This window comes from Apiospora hydei (assembly GCF_038363865.1).
Source record: "Apiospora hydei strain CBS 114990 chromosome Unknown utg000003l_segment0_segment0, whole genome shotgun sequence".
NCBI classification, from domain to species: Eukaryota; Fungi; Ascomycota; class Sordariomycetes; order Amphisphaeriales; family Apiosporaceae; genus Apiospora; species Apiospora hydei.
This window is the reverse complement of record NW_027117362.1, coordinates 778,876-793,149: the sequence shown is the minus strand read 5'-3', so window position 1 is coordinate 793,149 and position 14,274 is coordinate 778,876. Positions and strand designations below refer to the sequence as shown.

General features: G+C 57.4%; 7 protein-coding genes across 7 annotated transcripts; 4 read left to right on the top strand and 3 right to left on the bottom strand.

Moving 5' to 3' along the window:
• Positions 1–203: 203 nt before the first annotated feature.
• PG997_002050 (uncharacterized protein) lies at positions 204–1,130 on the top strand (the record flags this gene model as incomplete). The annotated part of the gene is made up of 3 exons (XM_066806365.1): positions 204–570; positions 683–972; positions 1,038–1,130. The coding sequence occupies 3 exons, from the start codon at positions 204–206 to the stop codon at positions 1,128–1,130; spliced, it is 750 nt and encodes a 249-aa protein (XP_066673661.1).
• Positions 1,131–2,212: 1,082 nt separating this feature from the next.
• Positions 2,213–4,354, top strand: PG997_002049 (uncharacterized protein; the record flags this gene model as incomplete). Its single annotated transcript, XM_066806364.1, has 2 exons — positions 2,213–3,719; positions 3,774–4,354. The coding sequence occupies 2 exons, from the start codon at positions 2,213–2,215 to the stop codon at positions 4,352–4,354; spliced, it is 2,088 nt and encodes a 695-aa protein (XP_066673660.1).
• Positions 4,355–4,870: 516 nt separating this feature from the next.
• On the top strand, positions 4,871–6,625 carry PG997_002048 (uncharacterized protein; the record flags this gene model as incomplete). Its single annotated transcript, XM_066806363.1, has 1 exon — positions 4,871–6,625. The coding sequence occupies one exon, from the start codon at positions 4,871–4,873 to the stop codon at positions 6,623–6,625; it is 1,755 nt and encodes a 584-aa protein (XP_066673659.1).
• Positions 6,626–6,784: 159 nt separating this feature from the next.
• On the bottom strand, positions 6,785–7,544 carry PG997_002047 (uncharacterized protein; the record flags this gene model as incomplete). Its single annotated transcript, XM_066806362.1, has 3 exons — positions 6,785–7,225; positions 7,285–7,308; positions 7,434–7,544. The coding sequence occupies 3 exons, from the start codon at positions 7,542–7,544 to the stop codon at positions 6,785–6,787; spliced, it is 576 nt and encodes a 191-aa protein (XP_066673658.1).
• A 298-nt stretch (positions 7,545–7,842) lies between these two features.
• On the top strand, positions 7,843–9,159 carry PG997_002046 (NAD(P)-binding protein; the record flags this gene model as incomplete). Its single annotated transcript, XM_066806361.1, has 5 exons — positions 7,843–7,857; positions 8,338–8,577; positions 8,610–8,864; positions 8,929–9,093; positions 9,157–9,159. 5 exons carry the CDS (start codon positions 7,843–7,845, stop codon positions 9,157–9,159), a joined length of 678 nt encoding a protein of 225 aa, XP_066673657.1.
• Positions 9,160–9,502: 343 nt separating this feature from the next.
• On the bottom strand, positions 9,503–10,447 carry PG997_002045 (uncharacterized protein; the record flags this gene model as incomplete). The annotated part of the gene is made up of 1 exon (XM_066806360.1): positions 9,503–10,447. The coding sequence occupies one exon, from the start codon at positions 10,445–10,447 to the stop codon at positions 9,503–9,505; it is 945 nt and encodes a 314-aa protein (XP_066673656.1).
• A 560-nt stretch (positions 10,448–11,007) lies between these two features.
• Positions 11,008–12,626, bottom strand: PG997_002044 (HET-domain-containing protein; the record flags this gene model as incomplete). The annotated part of the gene is made up of 2 exons (XM_066806359.1): positions 11,008–12,104; positions 12,131–12,626. 2 exons carry the CDS (start codon positions 12,624–12,626, stop codon positions 11,008–11,010), a joined length of 1,593 nt encoding a protein of 530 aa, XP_066673655.1.
• Positions 12,627–14,274: the final 1,648 nt, after the last annotated feature.

Sequence of the window (14,274 nt, the reverse complement as noted above, 5' to 3'; positions counted from 1 at the left end):
TAACCTGCCAAATATCGTGAGCGTGCCGGAGTCCGGACCCCACTTGCACCTTCAAAACACCGTGCGCCTCTACAGTGTTTACACGAACCCACACACTTCACCACCTGCAATTCCCAAACAACCTTATCGGCATCGGAAAAGCGTCGGCACCGACCGATCCACCCACCCCCCCAGCGCAGGTTGACAAGCAGCCGCTTAGCGTCATGGCTCCCAGCGAAATTTCTGAAGAAGCTCCAGCTGCTTGTGCCGCCGATTCAACCGCCACTGCTAGTGATCTTGGATTCATCTTCACCCACGACAGCCCCTACCTCTCCGGCATCGTTGCACCTCCAAACACCCCGATCCTCACCTCGAATTCTTCCTCTGTCGCCGACCCGGCTGAGATCCAATCCCTCGAGCCGCTAGACCTCGACTCTCGTGCCAACGACGTCACCTACGTCAATCGAACCCGGCCACCACCAAAACCCCAAACAAACACCAAGATGGTTCAGCTTACCGAGGTCGTCGACGAGCATTTCCAGGAGGGCCAGCCCGGTCCCGAGGAAGACGAGGATGATTTCACTGATACCGGTATGTCCTCCACGCTGCCCCGCCCAGGTTGTCGCATTGCGATTATCTGTGACGCCTGCTTGTTTGCGCGCCTCCCATTGTGCCGGTCACTGACGTAGTTCCTCCCATACAGATTCCGAGATCTCTAACGAGTCTGACTACGACCCAATTGACGAGTCCTTCGCCGAGCGCCTGTACGCCCTTCGCGACATCGTCCCTCCCCATACCCGTTCCTCGATAGCCAACACAGTAACTGCGACAACCGATGCCGTCAAGTCTGTGCTGAGCTTTAGCGGCAAGACGATGTGGGTACTGGCCAGCTCTGCGCTGGTTCTGGGTGTACCGTGGGCTCTTGCGTGGGCCGAGGAGCAGCAGGTGATGGAGATGGAGAAGGAGATGAAGATGCGCGAGATGGGTGGTGAGGTACGTTATCCCGGAGTCCTCTGATTTGACGAGCTTGGCGTCATGGTTACTAACTGGTCCTTTAGATCCTCACTGCTGGAGCTCCCGGACAGGGCGGCTCAGCGACGGCCGAACAGGTCGGCGCCGCCCTCGGCCGAGACGTCAAGCCTGCTCTGTAAGGTCCCCGGGCTTTCCGTCGTGTTCGCACTTCGACTTGCAACCTGTACCTCGACACCAGGCGATGTGTCTCACAGAGACGCCGATCACCTTGTACACTATTTTACGACCTTCAACCCAATCTAATCCTGCCCCCTCCGAGCCTCGAAGCGCCATGGCATGTAATAAGGGCCTGGAGGGGCAGCATTCGCGAGTAACTACACGCCTCACCTGGCAAGGTTATTCTTGTGCTTTACTAGGGAGGGGGGATCACGAATATGGGGATGATGGCTTCTTCTCATCTCAGCTCATGATTGCATTGCGTGGCATTTGATGTATTGTACCATAGGGTGGATTCTTGCACGCTCGCCTTATGGATAGGCAGGCAGAGTGCAAGTACATGGCTTTTGCATGACGACGTCATGCCGCCAAGAATTGATGATAATTTGACCAAACCCTTTCTTCTGGTTGGAAGTTCCTTTGCGGACTTTGTTGCGCACGGCAAGCCCTCGGGCGATGATCGGAGGCGTACTGCTCGTCTGATACGGACAACAAGTGTAGTCTCACAGTATATGGCTTCTGGTCATACGTAATCAGGAGTGAATTCATCTAGTCTCTGGCCGGGCACCTCCCGTCTATATTCCAGGGAGGCTTGTCAATTACCCAATAATTGATAAGGCCAACTGCGGGATATCCACTTGGCCCAAGATCGGTCTAATACGACGACCGTGATTGGCCGCTACCCCGAATTATCGATAGGGATCGGGATAAGCTTGGATCTTTGTTGTTGGCCTGAAAGTGGTTGACCAAGTCTCAAAGCCACGGTGAGACTCGCTCCGGCCTTTATTTCTCCTGAGTGCATATCTTTCTTCTCACCTGTGTCACCGTTCAATCCGTTGATTGCTCGTCTTCGAATTTCGTGGAAAGTTCAACTGGCAATTTTAGAGCGGTTGCCCGTTGCCAAGCTTGCGACCTCGGGAGTCGTGAAGCGTCGAGTCTGGGGGCCTAATTCGGCTCGCTGTAACTCGAATTGGCCATTCTAATTGGTCGCCTGCCACTGCTGCATCCCGGCTTCTCTTCGCCTGCTACTTACGATCCCTTCATCATGATGCGCCGAGCAGTCATCCGGCCGTTCGGGCTGCTGGGGAGGACGACTGTCCAGTCTCTGCACAATACCGCTCCTTTGTCTCTCATCTCTCCACACAATGCGCCACGTCGCGCGTCTTTGCGTGCAGCAGCTCCAGCTCTATCCCGACACGTGACGCAGGCTCGTCAGTACAGCACTCGCAGCCCCGACGAGGAGGAAGGCGAGGGAGGCACGTACAGCGAGGCCGATCACGAGCACGCCGTCATCTCGACCTTTGATCTCTTCTCCATCGGCATCGGCCCCTCCTCGTCCCACACGGTGGGGCCCATGCGTGCCGGCAACATCTTCATCACCGACCTGATCGAGGCGGGCCTCCTGCAGCAGGTCGACCGCATCCGCATCTCGCTGTACGGCAGCTTGGCCCTGACGGGCGAAGGCCACATGACCCCGTCCGCCCTGCTCCTGGGTCTGGAAAGCGCGGACGTGGAGTCGGTCGACACGGCCTACGTCCCCGAGCGCTTCGCCGAGATCAAGGAGAAGAAGAAGCTGTTTCTTGGCCATGGTCTCCCCAACGGCCAGGGCAAGGAGGTCTCGTTCGACTACGACCGCGACTTCACCTGGGAGTGGGGCAAGAAGCTGCCCCTCCATAGCAACGGGATGAGGTTCCGGGTGTTCGACAAGGACGGGTACATGATCGCGACCAACGACTTGTTTAGCGTGGGCGGCGGTTTCGTCGTCAACGGCTCCTTGTCCATCAACCCCGAGAATGCCCCCTCCGATAGCGCGTCCCAGGGATCTCTGACTGGCACCAACGAAGCCGGTCACCCGGCTGACCTGGCGGAAAACATGTTCTACAAAGAGATTCGAAGAGCTGATGCCGCCGGCGACAGAAAGACGGGCGCCGAGGTCAAGTTTCTGGATGGCTCTGGAGAGTCTAGGGAACCAGGGGCTATTGTACAGGCAGGCGCCAATGATGAGTCCAAAGGCCCATCTGGTCTGCCCACCTCGGATGCGAGCGAGGCTACTGGTGATAGCAAGCAGCCGCGCTACGCCTTCCGGGACGCTCAGAGTCTCCTGACTCTGTGCAAGAAGCACAACCTCACCATTGCGCAGCTCGTCTACGAGAACGAGAAGAGCCATGGCTACACCGACGACGAGATCCACGACAAGGTGTTCCGCATCTGGGAAACCATGGACCATAGCATCCTCGAGGGCGTGCAGGCACCATCCGACGCTGTCCTGCCCGGGTCTCTCAAACTGCACCGTCGCGCACCTGCCTTGTACAGCAGGCTGACGCGGGGACTCTACCCTTCGCATACCTCAACCATCAGTGGCCAATTGGCATCGTCCGCCAAGGACAAACCACCAGCGTCTTCGACGTCAAGAGCGTTAACCCGATCCGAGTCGGCGATTAAGCGAGCCACTCCTCCCCGTGTGCACGGCTCCCTCTATCATCCGGTCATGCCTTCTCCTCTTCGCCGAACTACATTCCCCGCAATGGATCACCTCTCGGTCTATGCTATGGGTAAGATATATCCCCCTTCCGGTTGCTACGGATGACCGACTAACCTTGCGACAGCGGTGAATGAGACTAACGCTGCCGGCGGACGCATCGTCACGGCGCCTACTAACGGCGCTGCTGGTATCATTCCTGCCGTACTGAAATACACGGTCGAGTTCGTCAGCGACGACCCGGAGCGCGACATCCTCACCTTCTTGCTCACGGCCTCGGCCATCGGCATGCTCTACAAGCGCGGCGCGACCATCTCGGCGGCCGAGGGCGGCTGCATGGCCGAGGTGGGCGTGGCGTGCTCGATGGCGGCGGGCGCGTTCGCGGCGTGCATGGGCGCGAGCCCGGAGACGATCCAGCAAGCGGCCGAGATCGGTATCGAGCACAACCTGGGCCTGACGTGCGACCCGATCGGCGGGCTGGTGCAGGCGCCCTGCATCGAGCGCAACGCGCTGGGCGCCATCAAGGCCATCTCGAGCGCGAACCTGGCGCTCAGCAGCTCGGGCAAGCAGAAGGTCAGTCTGGACGATGCGATCCGCGCGATGCGGCTCACGGCGCAGGGGATGCGGAACGAGTTCAAGGAGACGAGCTTGAGCGGGCTGGCGACGAGTGTGCCGCTGAATATTCCGGTTAGCGTGCCGGATTGTTAATGGACTCCCCATGGTTTTATGCGATTTTATTGACTAGAGACATGCATGTATGCGAGAATGCCCGGTAGAAACAGATACGGCCGGTGGGAGTTTAGAGATCAGCGCGTTTTGCTTTCGCGGCGTTCTGACAGGTTGGATGAGTTATGTACAGTGTGTAGAAAAGACCCGGAAGATTAGATTTCACCATAGATTTCATGGGAACTGTTTTCCGTCTTCTCGTAGGATCAATAGACTGGCATTTTGGGATTACTCGCGCGACTTGCCCCTTTGCAGCTTATTGCTGCTTGGTGTCGGGCTCTATTGGGCCGGCTTTATCTCGACCCCGGTTCGGCGAATCGTCATCATGCAACCCGAGCAGACCGCTTACGAGCGTTTCGTCGTCATCTTGTCGCGCCTTTTCCGACCCTGTAAATGTACCAAACGAGCACCGACCGACCAATTCACTTTCCAAGGCCCGGGAGTGCTGCAACATTTGTTTGAAAGACGACAGCACAGGAAAGCTCAATTGCCGCCAACATGGTCTTGTACACTTTCGCCCGAGCGGCAGCATGCTTCGCCCTCTTCCTCTCTTGGCAAGCAGATGCAATGCCATCGAAAGACCCTGTCCCGTCGCTCTCGGACATTTCCATCACGGAGCTCCAGAAACTACTCGGCAATGGCGCCGTCACTAGTCGCGACCTCGTCGACCTGTACGCCTCCCGCATCGCCGAGGTCAACGACGAGCTCCACGCCGTCATCGAGGTGGACACCGACAGCGCCCTGGCCGCTGCGGACATGCTCGACCGCGAGCGCTTGAATGGAAACGTCAGGGGCCCGCTCCACGGCATCCCCATCCTGGTCAAGGACAACTACGCCACCACCTCTTCGTCCCTGAAGACCGGCGCCGGCAGCGTCTGCCTGGCATCCGGGTCCCGCCCCAAGCAGGAAGCGACCGTCATCACCAAGCTCCGCGCCGCGGGCGCCATCGTCCTGGGCAAGACGAACCAAGCCGAGTTCTCGGGCGCGCGGGGCCTTCGCGTCCCCGCGGGCTGGAGCGCGCGCGGCGGGCAGACGTACGGGGCCTACGTGCGCAATCAAACCGCGTGCGGCAGCTCGAGCGGGAGCGGGGTCGCGGCGGGTTTAGGGCTCGCGGCGGCGGCCTTGGGGACGGAGACGGCGGGGAGTGTGACGTGTCCGGCTGCGTTTGGGAACGCGGTCGGGGTCAAGCCGACGGTGGGGCTGACGTCGCGGGCTGGGATCGTGCCGATTACGGGGAGGCAAGATTCGGTGGGGGTGTTGGCCAGGAATGTGGCGGATGCGGCGGTCGTGTTGGAGAGGATGGCGGGGAGGGATGGGCGGGATAATTATACGGAGGCGCAGCCGTGGGAGGATGGGCCGCCGCGGTATAGCGAGGCGTTGGAGGCGGAGGCGTTGCGGGGGAGGCGGATTGGGGTTATGTGGCATGAGGGGGTTATCCCGGGGTTTGGGAGGAACTACTGGGTCAACAAGGAGCAGATCCGGCGGCTGTTTGACGAGGCGCTTGAGATTTTAAGGGGCGCGGGGGCGGTGCTGGTTGATTTGCCGGTGGATGGGTATGATGGGAAGGGGCCCCTCGATATCCCCATGCGTGACGCGAGTGATTATATCTATCCGGACTTCAAAGAGGGGCTGGCGCGGTATTACGACAACCTTGTCCCGGACGAGGACGAGTCCGGCGACACGAATGCCATCATACGCAACCACACGCAGCTGCTCGAGTGCCTGCGCACCGAGCCCCGCGAGCGCAGCGCCGAGTACAGCCTCGAAGCCATCGCCGCCATCGCCGAGGAGAACGAACCCCTGCTCCCGGCCTCCAGCGCCGAAGCCTGGACCGCGTACGTGAACGTCTCGGAAGCGACGGGATCCCTCATCCGGACCCCGCTGCGCGAGCACCACCTCGACGGCCTCGTCATGTACATGGACCTCGCCATCGGCCTCGCGTCGCGGCCCGGGATGCCCATCGTCACGGTCCCTATGGGCGGGCTGGGCAACGACGCACAGGTTGTGTACAGCGACGAAGCGGACTGGGATGGGGATGCCGGCGACGAGCTCTTGCCGAGATTGGTGGTCGGGGCGCCGGGGATGCCGCAGGGGCTGAGTTTTGTTGGGGAGAAGTGGACGGAGATGGAGCTGATCGGGTTCGCGTACGCGTATGAGCAGGCTTCGCGGAAGAGGGGGGCGTTGAGGCCTTGGGTGGAGATCAAGAGGGATCTGAAGGATCGGATGGGGAGTCATGGGATCGGGGAGTTGTGAGTGGGAAGACTGGTCGGGAGTTGGAGACATGCTTTTGACATTATCTCTCGTCTAAGGATAGTGATCTTCGATTCTATCCTTGCACCAAGTTGCTTGCTCTCATGGTAGCCTAGTCCCTTAAGACTCAATAGGAGCAGCATCTATCGAAGCCTTCGCGTCTTATGTACTAGGCTCCAGCGATATCATGAACTGCCAGGCTTCCCTCGCGGCCTCTGCTACCTCGGGGCTGGATGACGTCTGACCGTTCGCAATTTCTCGAAGCCTGTCAGACCAAAGCCGCCATGTCGCCCGAGCCTTCTGTCCCTTCTCCGAGTCGGCGGCGCACTCATCGAAATATTTGCGATGCAGCTTCTCGCCCACTATCAGCAGGTATTGGGTAGCCACCAGTATCAGACAGTCCCTCCTGGGCCCCTGGTCGCTGTCGCACTCGAGCCCCTTGGCGATGTCGAAGCTGGGGTACTTGTCCCAGTTGGTGTATCTGTCATCATGACCGGATCGGATGACTCGCGCAACAAAAGCGGAGACGTTGACCCATTCACTGTATCTCTGGAGCGTGGCCGGGGTCTCAGGGTCAAATGCGGTACTTGCTGTTGTATATGTCTTGGTTAGTTAGGGTGTAGCTTTCAGGCGAAGATAGGTGAAGTTCTGGCATAGCTTACGGTAGCTGCCGTTCCAATTGTCATCTTGAACCACAGAGTATACAGGATTCCTCGCATACACAAGACAGTCTTCCCGTTTCCATATGGGAGTTAGCAATTATAAAACAAAGAGATTATCCGCTAAAGGAGAGTCCGTGGCGATAACGTACGCCCCATATCTTGACTTCTTTCGTAGGCAACTTGGCCAATTCAAGAAGGAACTGGACCCAAGGGGTTGCGGCAGCCTCGTTGCTCTGTATACGCTCGGTTGCGTGTTCCATAGTGATGATTGGTGATGATTTCTTGTGTGCGTTTGTTTTGTTGGTGTTGGGAGGGATTGGGTCGACAAGCGGCGATTTATATCTTTCGAGGTGTGCTACTTGAAGAGGTAAGGGAGGTCATGGACTTGGACTGATTGAGTGGGGGGCGGGGGTACGCAGTTGGTTCCAGGCCAGGGGGCACAGCGCTTAACAAGCGCACCCCGTTACTACCCCAGCCCGACCACCAGCCGGAGATGAATCGGTATTCAGAAACAGCCCCGAACGTTACTGATTTGGTATGTGAATGCTGTCCAGACCGATGTTTAGCCAATGGGTAAGCACGCTCGTTCGCCTCTGGGTATAGGGGTAAAGGCAAATATGATAAAACTGGGTGTAATAGTGGTATGAGCCTCAGAGACTTTAGGAGGACAATGCCAAAAAGGGACAGTCTGATGCAGTCTGATTAAAACTTCACCAGTTCCTGAAAACTCCACCGGAGCCCACCAAATAAAGATTTAGAGTAATCAAGTAGGTTCAGAGCCGCGCATTAGTGGCGCGCCAGGCAGCTTGGGAGAAAGTTACCACAGAACTGGGTGGTGGTGTAAGCGACTGAGGTGCTTAACCTAGGTATCAGACCTATCACATTTGCTTCCTGAACCCCAGTACTTGCTTACGAGGGGAGGATGTTCAAGGGTAGGTACTTATTTCAGAGGAATTCTGCCGACCGGTGGTGCCAGATAGAGGTGACAACAAATCCGGCACCACTTTGTGTTGCCGCTCAATACCAAGCGTATGCTCACTTCCTTTTGGCCAGCACCTCGGCCTAGGACTCAGCAAGCTCATCATCGCGGTGCGCAACGAGACCAAGGGTCAGCAGGCCCGCGCCGACCTGGCAAGGACGCACTCCTCTCTAACCAGGAACGCGATCGAGATGCAGAAGCTGGATATGGAAGATTATGCCAGCGTCACGGCGTTCGCAGAGCAGGCCAAAGCCCTCGAGCGGCTGAACATCGCCGTCTTGAACGCCGGCGTGGCCAAGACGGTCTATAAACCGGTACCCGCGAAGGTCAGGAAAGGACGATCCAGGTCAACGTGCTCTCAACGGCGCTGCTCGCCATCCTCTTCCTTCCCATCTTAAAGACCAAGAGCGCCGCTTCCGGACGAGGTTTCGGCCGCATCGCGGTCGTGCAGTCCGATACAACATTCTGGGCCAAGTTCCGGGAGAAGACGCGCGTGCCGCTTCTGCCGGCCCTGGACGATGAGACGACCTTTGCCCGCGTCGACCGCTACTTCGCCTCCAAGCTCATCCTGCAGCTCTTCGTGACTGAGCTGACCAAGAGCGTCCGTGCGGGTTGTCGTCACTATGTTCAACTCGGGCTGGACGGACGGGACGGGCCTCGGCAAGGGCGGCGGTACAATGACGGAGGGGGTCATTGCCGTTCCGAACAGGATCCTCGGGCGGACTCCATCGGAGGGGTCGCGCGTGATTATGACGGCGGCGGTGGGATTTGGCCCGCAGACATGTGAGCAATATATCGAGGGCGGGAATCTTCAGCCTCGGGCCTTCATTGTGCCTGTCTATTTGTATAAAGAGGTTGATCTAACTAAAGATACTGACGTTTCTCTGCAAAAGTAAACCGCCGTTTGTCTATACTCTGGAGGGTGAAAAGTCAGGGGAGACTGGATGGAACGAAGACATGTCAGAGTTGGCATTCGCCAACGCCGCAGAGATTGTGAAGGAGTTGGAGAAGGGCGTATTTCCTGCTTGGTCTAGCTCTCCTCTGCTTCCAATGGTGTTTTTGTAGTGGCCCTACTACCTATGAGATGTCACCATCAACAATATTGTCCGACTTTTTCAGAATAACATTCCGGGATAACATTTTGGAATATCTACTTGAGTAAGCTGCCGGCACATCATGGCCTAAGTGCTCCAAGATGTGACGAAGCACTGCGAAAAGGGGCGCCAACCCCGCCGCAGGCTATTCAACGTAATACCCATAGTTCTCTACCCTGTATTGGAACATGGCCCAGTCCTTCCGGCGCGACTTGCTATTATGGGCATTCTGCGAGAGGTTCTGCAGCATGGAGCACAGGATCTCCCCAGTTACCTTGGGCTGCATGGTCCCCTGTAGAAGCTCCTCCCGAATAAACTCGGACGCCTCACAGGCCGATGCGCCCTTGCATGCGTCGCAATCATCCCTCCAGTCCCCTCCCCACCAGTACTCGTAAATCTCGTCCTCGTCCAAGCCGCTGCTGCTCGCATCGGATTTCCCATCGGAGACGAGTCGGTTCAGATCGATCTGGAGGTTGACGCAATGAAACCGTTGAATCATGTCCACAAACACTTCGTCGGCCTCATCCGAGTCTCCATCACCCTCCTCGGCGTCTTGATCATCATCTCCTTCGCCGTAGGCAGAGGGGATGTACCCTCGCCACATGTGCTCGCAGCAGTACTCGATGTGGGGCTGCTCCCCCTCGCTCTCGGTCTCGGAGCCGCGGCCGTCCTCCAGCCCCATGCCCATGCCGTAGCCCATGTGGTCGTGGCCGCACTCGATAATAGTCGACAAGGCCCACCCCCGCATGGCCGCGACGCGGGCCTCGCCGGCGGCCGCGGCCCAGGCGCGCATGTCCCGGACCTGGAAGTTCTGGAACTCGATGACGAGGTGGCGGTTTTTCTCGAGGGCGTCTAGGAGGGGCTGCAGCTCCGCCCGGACGAGCTTGCAGAGGCGCAGCAGCGACCACGGACTGTATATTCCGGCTGGAGGCTCGTACGTCTTGAATGGAGATGTGCCGTTCACGACCAGCGTGTAGGCCGGTTGAAAGAAGAACTCGTCGGCTTCGGGTAGCTCCGATTGCAGAATGTGTTTGTATATCACGAGGCGGACCTCGGAGGGGATGGTTGTGATGGTCGGTCCCGGCGCCATTATTGGTTTGGGGTCGAGCGTGGTGTCGTGATAGTAGTAGGGGCACTGAGATCAAGATGAAAGACAGATTAAGAAACGACATCTTGCACTTATGTACTTGAGAGCAAGGTGATGGACTTGCGGCACAGCAACTTGCGCCACGATACTATACCCACTTTTCTTAGGCAACATCCAGGTGCCAAGTAACATCGCGGAGTTGATTTTGGTTTCTGATGGCGGAAACGTGGATTTTGTTGAGCATCAGATTCCCGGAACGAATAGGCAGTGCACCAATTGCACCACACGCATGTTGGTTGATTACGGGGCTGAACCGAGGGCTTATAAATGACCCCTTTCCCCCTGGGATTTGAATCGAAGTAGGTGATATATTAATTCTAGTATAACTCTATTGTCTGCTCTATAGGCTTCTCCCCTCCGAACACCTCACCGCGAACCCCCTCTCCCTGCATAATACCCTGAACATAGCACTCCCCGACCAATGCGTAACCGGCTTCACCCCCGGCACTGCTATCTCGCGGTCGCACTAGAAAGGGTACCCGACCGCCCCGGAAGACCCATAACTAATCGCCGGCCTGCGTGTCGAGGTGCCCGCAGCCGAGTAGATCCCGGGCCGTGATGAAGACACGCTGGTTCAAGAGCACGTCGCGTATCGTATTCCGCGTGGGCCCATGGAGCTCTGGCTCTTCCTCATGCTCCTTCTCTACATCCCGCTGGAGAAAATCAAGCACCTTTTGCACGTCTTCTCCATCGGCCGTCCGGGCCGGTACGTGCTGCCTGTCCCGGATCACGTCGCCCAAGGCCAACCTCGCGAAGGCCTCGGTCCGATCGTACAGTCCACCCGGGTACAGACGCTTCTCCGGACTTTCATTGCCGATCGACATCTCACTGAATGCAACCGCCACATCTTGTTGTTGTTGTTGTTCGAGTACAGCAAACTGGTACGAACGCTGCAGAGTCTTCTCTATCGGTAGAGGGCGATCTTCTCTATTCTCCTGCCGCTGTTCGACGGCTGCGACGGTGTCGATGAGAACGCCCGTCACAGTCAGTTTATCTTGACCGAGCTGGGCCTCGATGATATCAAGGTTTATCGGCCCCAGCCTCCGGTCAGCCTGGTACGACCAGTACCCGTAAATCAGCGCAAACGTAGCCGGCCTAGCGGCGGGTCCATCCGGCGCGGCGAGAGCCAGGGCCCAGCTGGGAATACCCGGCGTCGCGCGCGCCTCCTCGACCCGCGGGTTGACCGTGAGCGGCCGCAGTCCTTTCTCGTTGAGGATAAGCTCCTGTGTCATAGTAGCGTACACCCGGGCCGGCATAAGTTCGTAGTCGCACCGCTCCGTCAGGGGCAGGGAGCCGCTGTCGAACAGGCCGAGCACGCCGTAGATCTTGTCGAGCGGGTTGGTGGCCTCGCGCGAGCGCCAGCGGTGGATCAGCTGGGAGGGCGTCGACATGCGGAACTCGCTGTCGTCGCGGATATGCGCGTTGTGGATCCAGGCCACGTGGGCGATGAGGTTGTCCCAGACGCCGTCGGGGTCGTGGTCGAAGGCGAAGTACGTGCGCGGCTCGGCCGAGAAAAAGGTCTGCGTCGTGTCGTGGAGGACATCCCAGGGCAGCGTGAGGGGGCCCCACTGGAAAGTCAGGTCGTCGGGCAGGACGGCATCTTGCACGGTCTAGATGCGCTGCCACCAGGGGTTCTCGAGGCGGCTGATGCTCTTGAGCGCCCGGTTGGCCTCGGGGATCGTTCCCACCAGGGCCTCGGGAAGGGGGAGGCGTCCGCGTCGGCCAGGGCGATGTCATCCCTTACCTCGCCCATCCAGGCGACACACTGGGTACAGCCCTCGTAGATGGCGCCCATATGCCGTACTTGCTGCATCTTCTCCGTGGCGTTGTTTTGATCGATGCAGAGTTGGTCTATCCAAAGGGCCCGGGCCCGGTGTGGCAACTGCAGCCGCCGCAGCGCTTTCTCCAAGGTCTTGGAAATCCGGACATCTTGGCCTGAGATCCGGACGATCGCGGTCTCCTGGTCGGTTCCCCAGACGTAGGAGAGTGCCTCGTATTCGTCGTTCCCGTTTAGCTTAATAGCTCGAGTAGTGCACTCGATGGGGCTTTCAATGTCCTCTTCCCCAGGCGCCGGTGGGAAATCTAATATGCGGATTTCGTCTGGGACCAATGTGCTGGGCATGATGAGGTTTTCAGTTGAAGTAAGCCAAGTCACTTAGCCTGGAAATCTGACCGTACTATATACCCGTGGTTGGCCATTTCTGCGGGGCAGTCTAATAGAAAAAGAAAATTGTAGGACTGGTGCTTCACAGCTGCACAGCTTGACACTTGAAAGCCAGAGGCTTCATCTTAGGGGCATTGAAAAGCGATTTTGTTGCTGACATATTTTGTATTGGCCAAGGTTACAGAGATTCATTGCGGTGGTGCTTGGTGACGCGTTCCATGGAAATGACAAGTCGTAGAATTGCTGCTGGCAGGTTGGGGTGCGACACCTAGGCCTCAGTCAGCTATCAGGGGTACATGAGTTGCCTCATTGGGAAATAGACCGTGCATATCCCTACGAAAAGGATCTGAACAGGTTAGAACCTCAACTGAAAATCGTGTTGCTGAGGTGAGACTACAAGATGTTTCAAAGTGAGTTGTTGCGCTCTGGAGGCGTGTGTGCTATCAAGCATGTTTCGTTAGCTCCCTCGTCTGTTACCTCAAGAATGACTTTGGCATCTTTGGGAAACACCTCGGAGCATTCTAGGATGACACAGTCCATAGGTCACAACATCCCAGGTTACACCAGGACAGCGCGGAGCCGCAATAAGTCCGTCAGGATATGGTTGACCAATCTTATATGACCAACCATATACATGGAGGGAGTCAGATGTAACGGGCAAAGAATTTGCACTGGGAGCAGGGATGGGCAAATTGACGACCCCGGGCAAATGTGATTTGCTCGGAGATGTCAGGTGCAGTGAGCAGACCGATGGCTGCAAGATGGTCCATTTGCCCCGGTAGTAGCGGTTGAGGGATGCGACAGGTAGATAGACGGCTGGGGGCAAATCAATTTTCTCGACCATGGGGGTAGGCCGGGCGGACGGGAAAATAGATATACTCGCCATCACCGCCAGTTCGCGAGAAGGGCAAGAAAGTTTGCTCAGGGCAAATTAATTTGCTCGGTAATTTACAAGGGGGCAAATGCGCCTGATCCGCCCCGAGTCATGGGCATATTAATTTGCTCATATGCAAGGACCGATTGAACGCTTCTTCCACTGTTGACCAAGGAGGAAGCGGGCAAGATTCGCGATAGCATCAGCGTCGCGGGCCATGCGCAGGACGATACCGACCAAGGTGGTGCTGCCACCTTTGAAAGCATTCCCAGCCCAGCGATGGGCTAGGTACGACGGGATTGCCTTTCACAAGGACCACGATGGTATCGCAGCTACCCCTCGTGCTCATCGCGCACTGGATCCGGTACTTGGCCCTGGTGAATTGCGAGGGGCAAAGAAATTTGACGCCGAGCAAATAAGTTTGCTCGTCCTTCGGGCGTCAGACCACGGGATTTGCTCTATCAATCCAAAGCCGGCTGTCGTAAGTAAACTAAGGGCAAATTAATTTGCCCGTTCTAAGGCAGCTAGAACGCGGGATTTGCTCCTTATGCAAGAAACTCACTTTAATATAGGAATTGAGGGCAAATTAATTTGCTCGCTCCGTAGGCGTTATACCCCGAAGTTTGCTTCATATAAAAAAAGCTCGCCGGGTATTCGGAATCGAGGAGCAGCTTCTGCCTCATAGACTTGAGCCGTCTCGACCGGTTCCATTTCCGTGTTCTTCAGCGGGCG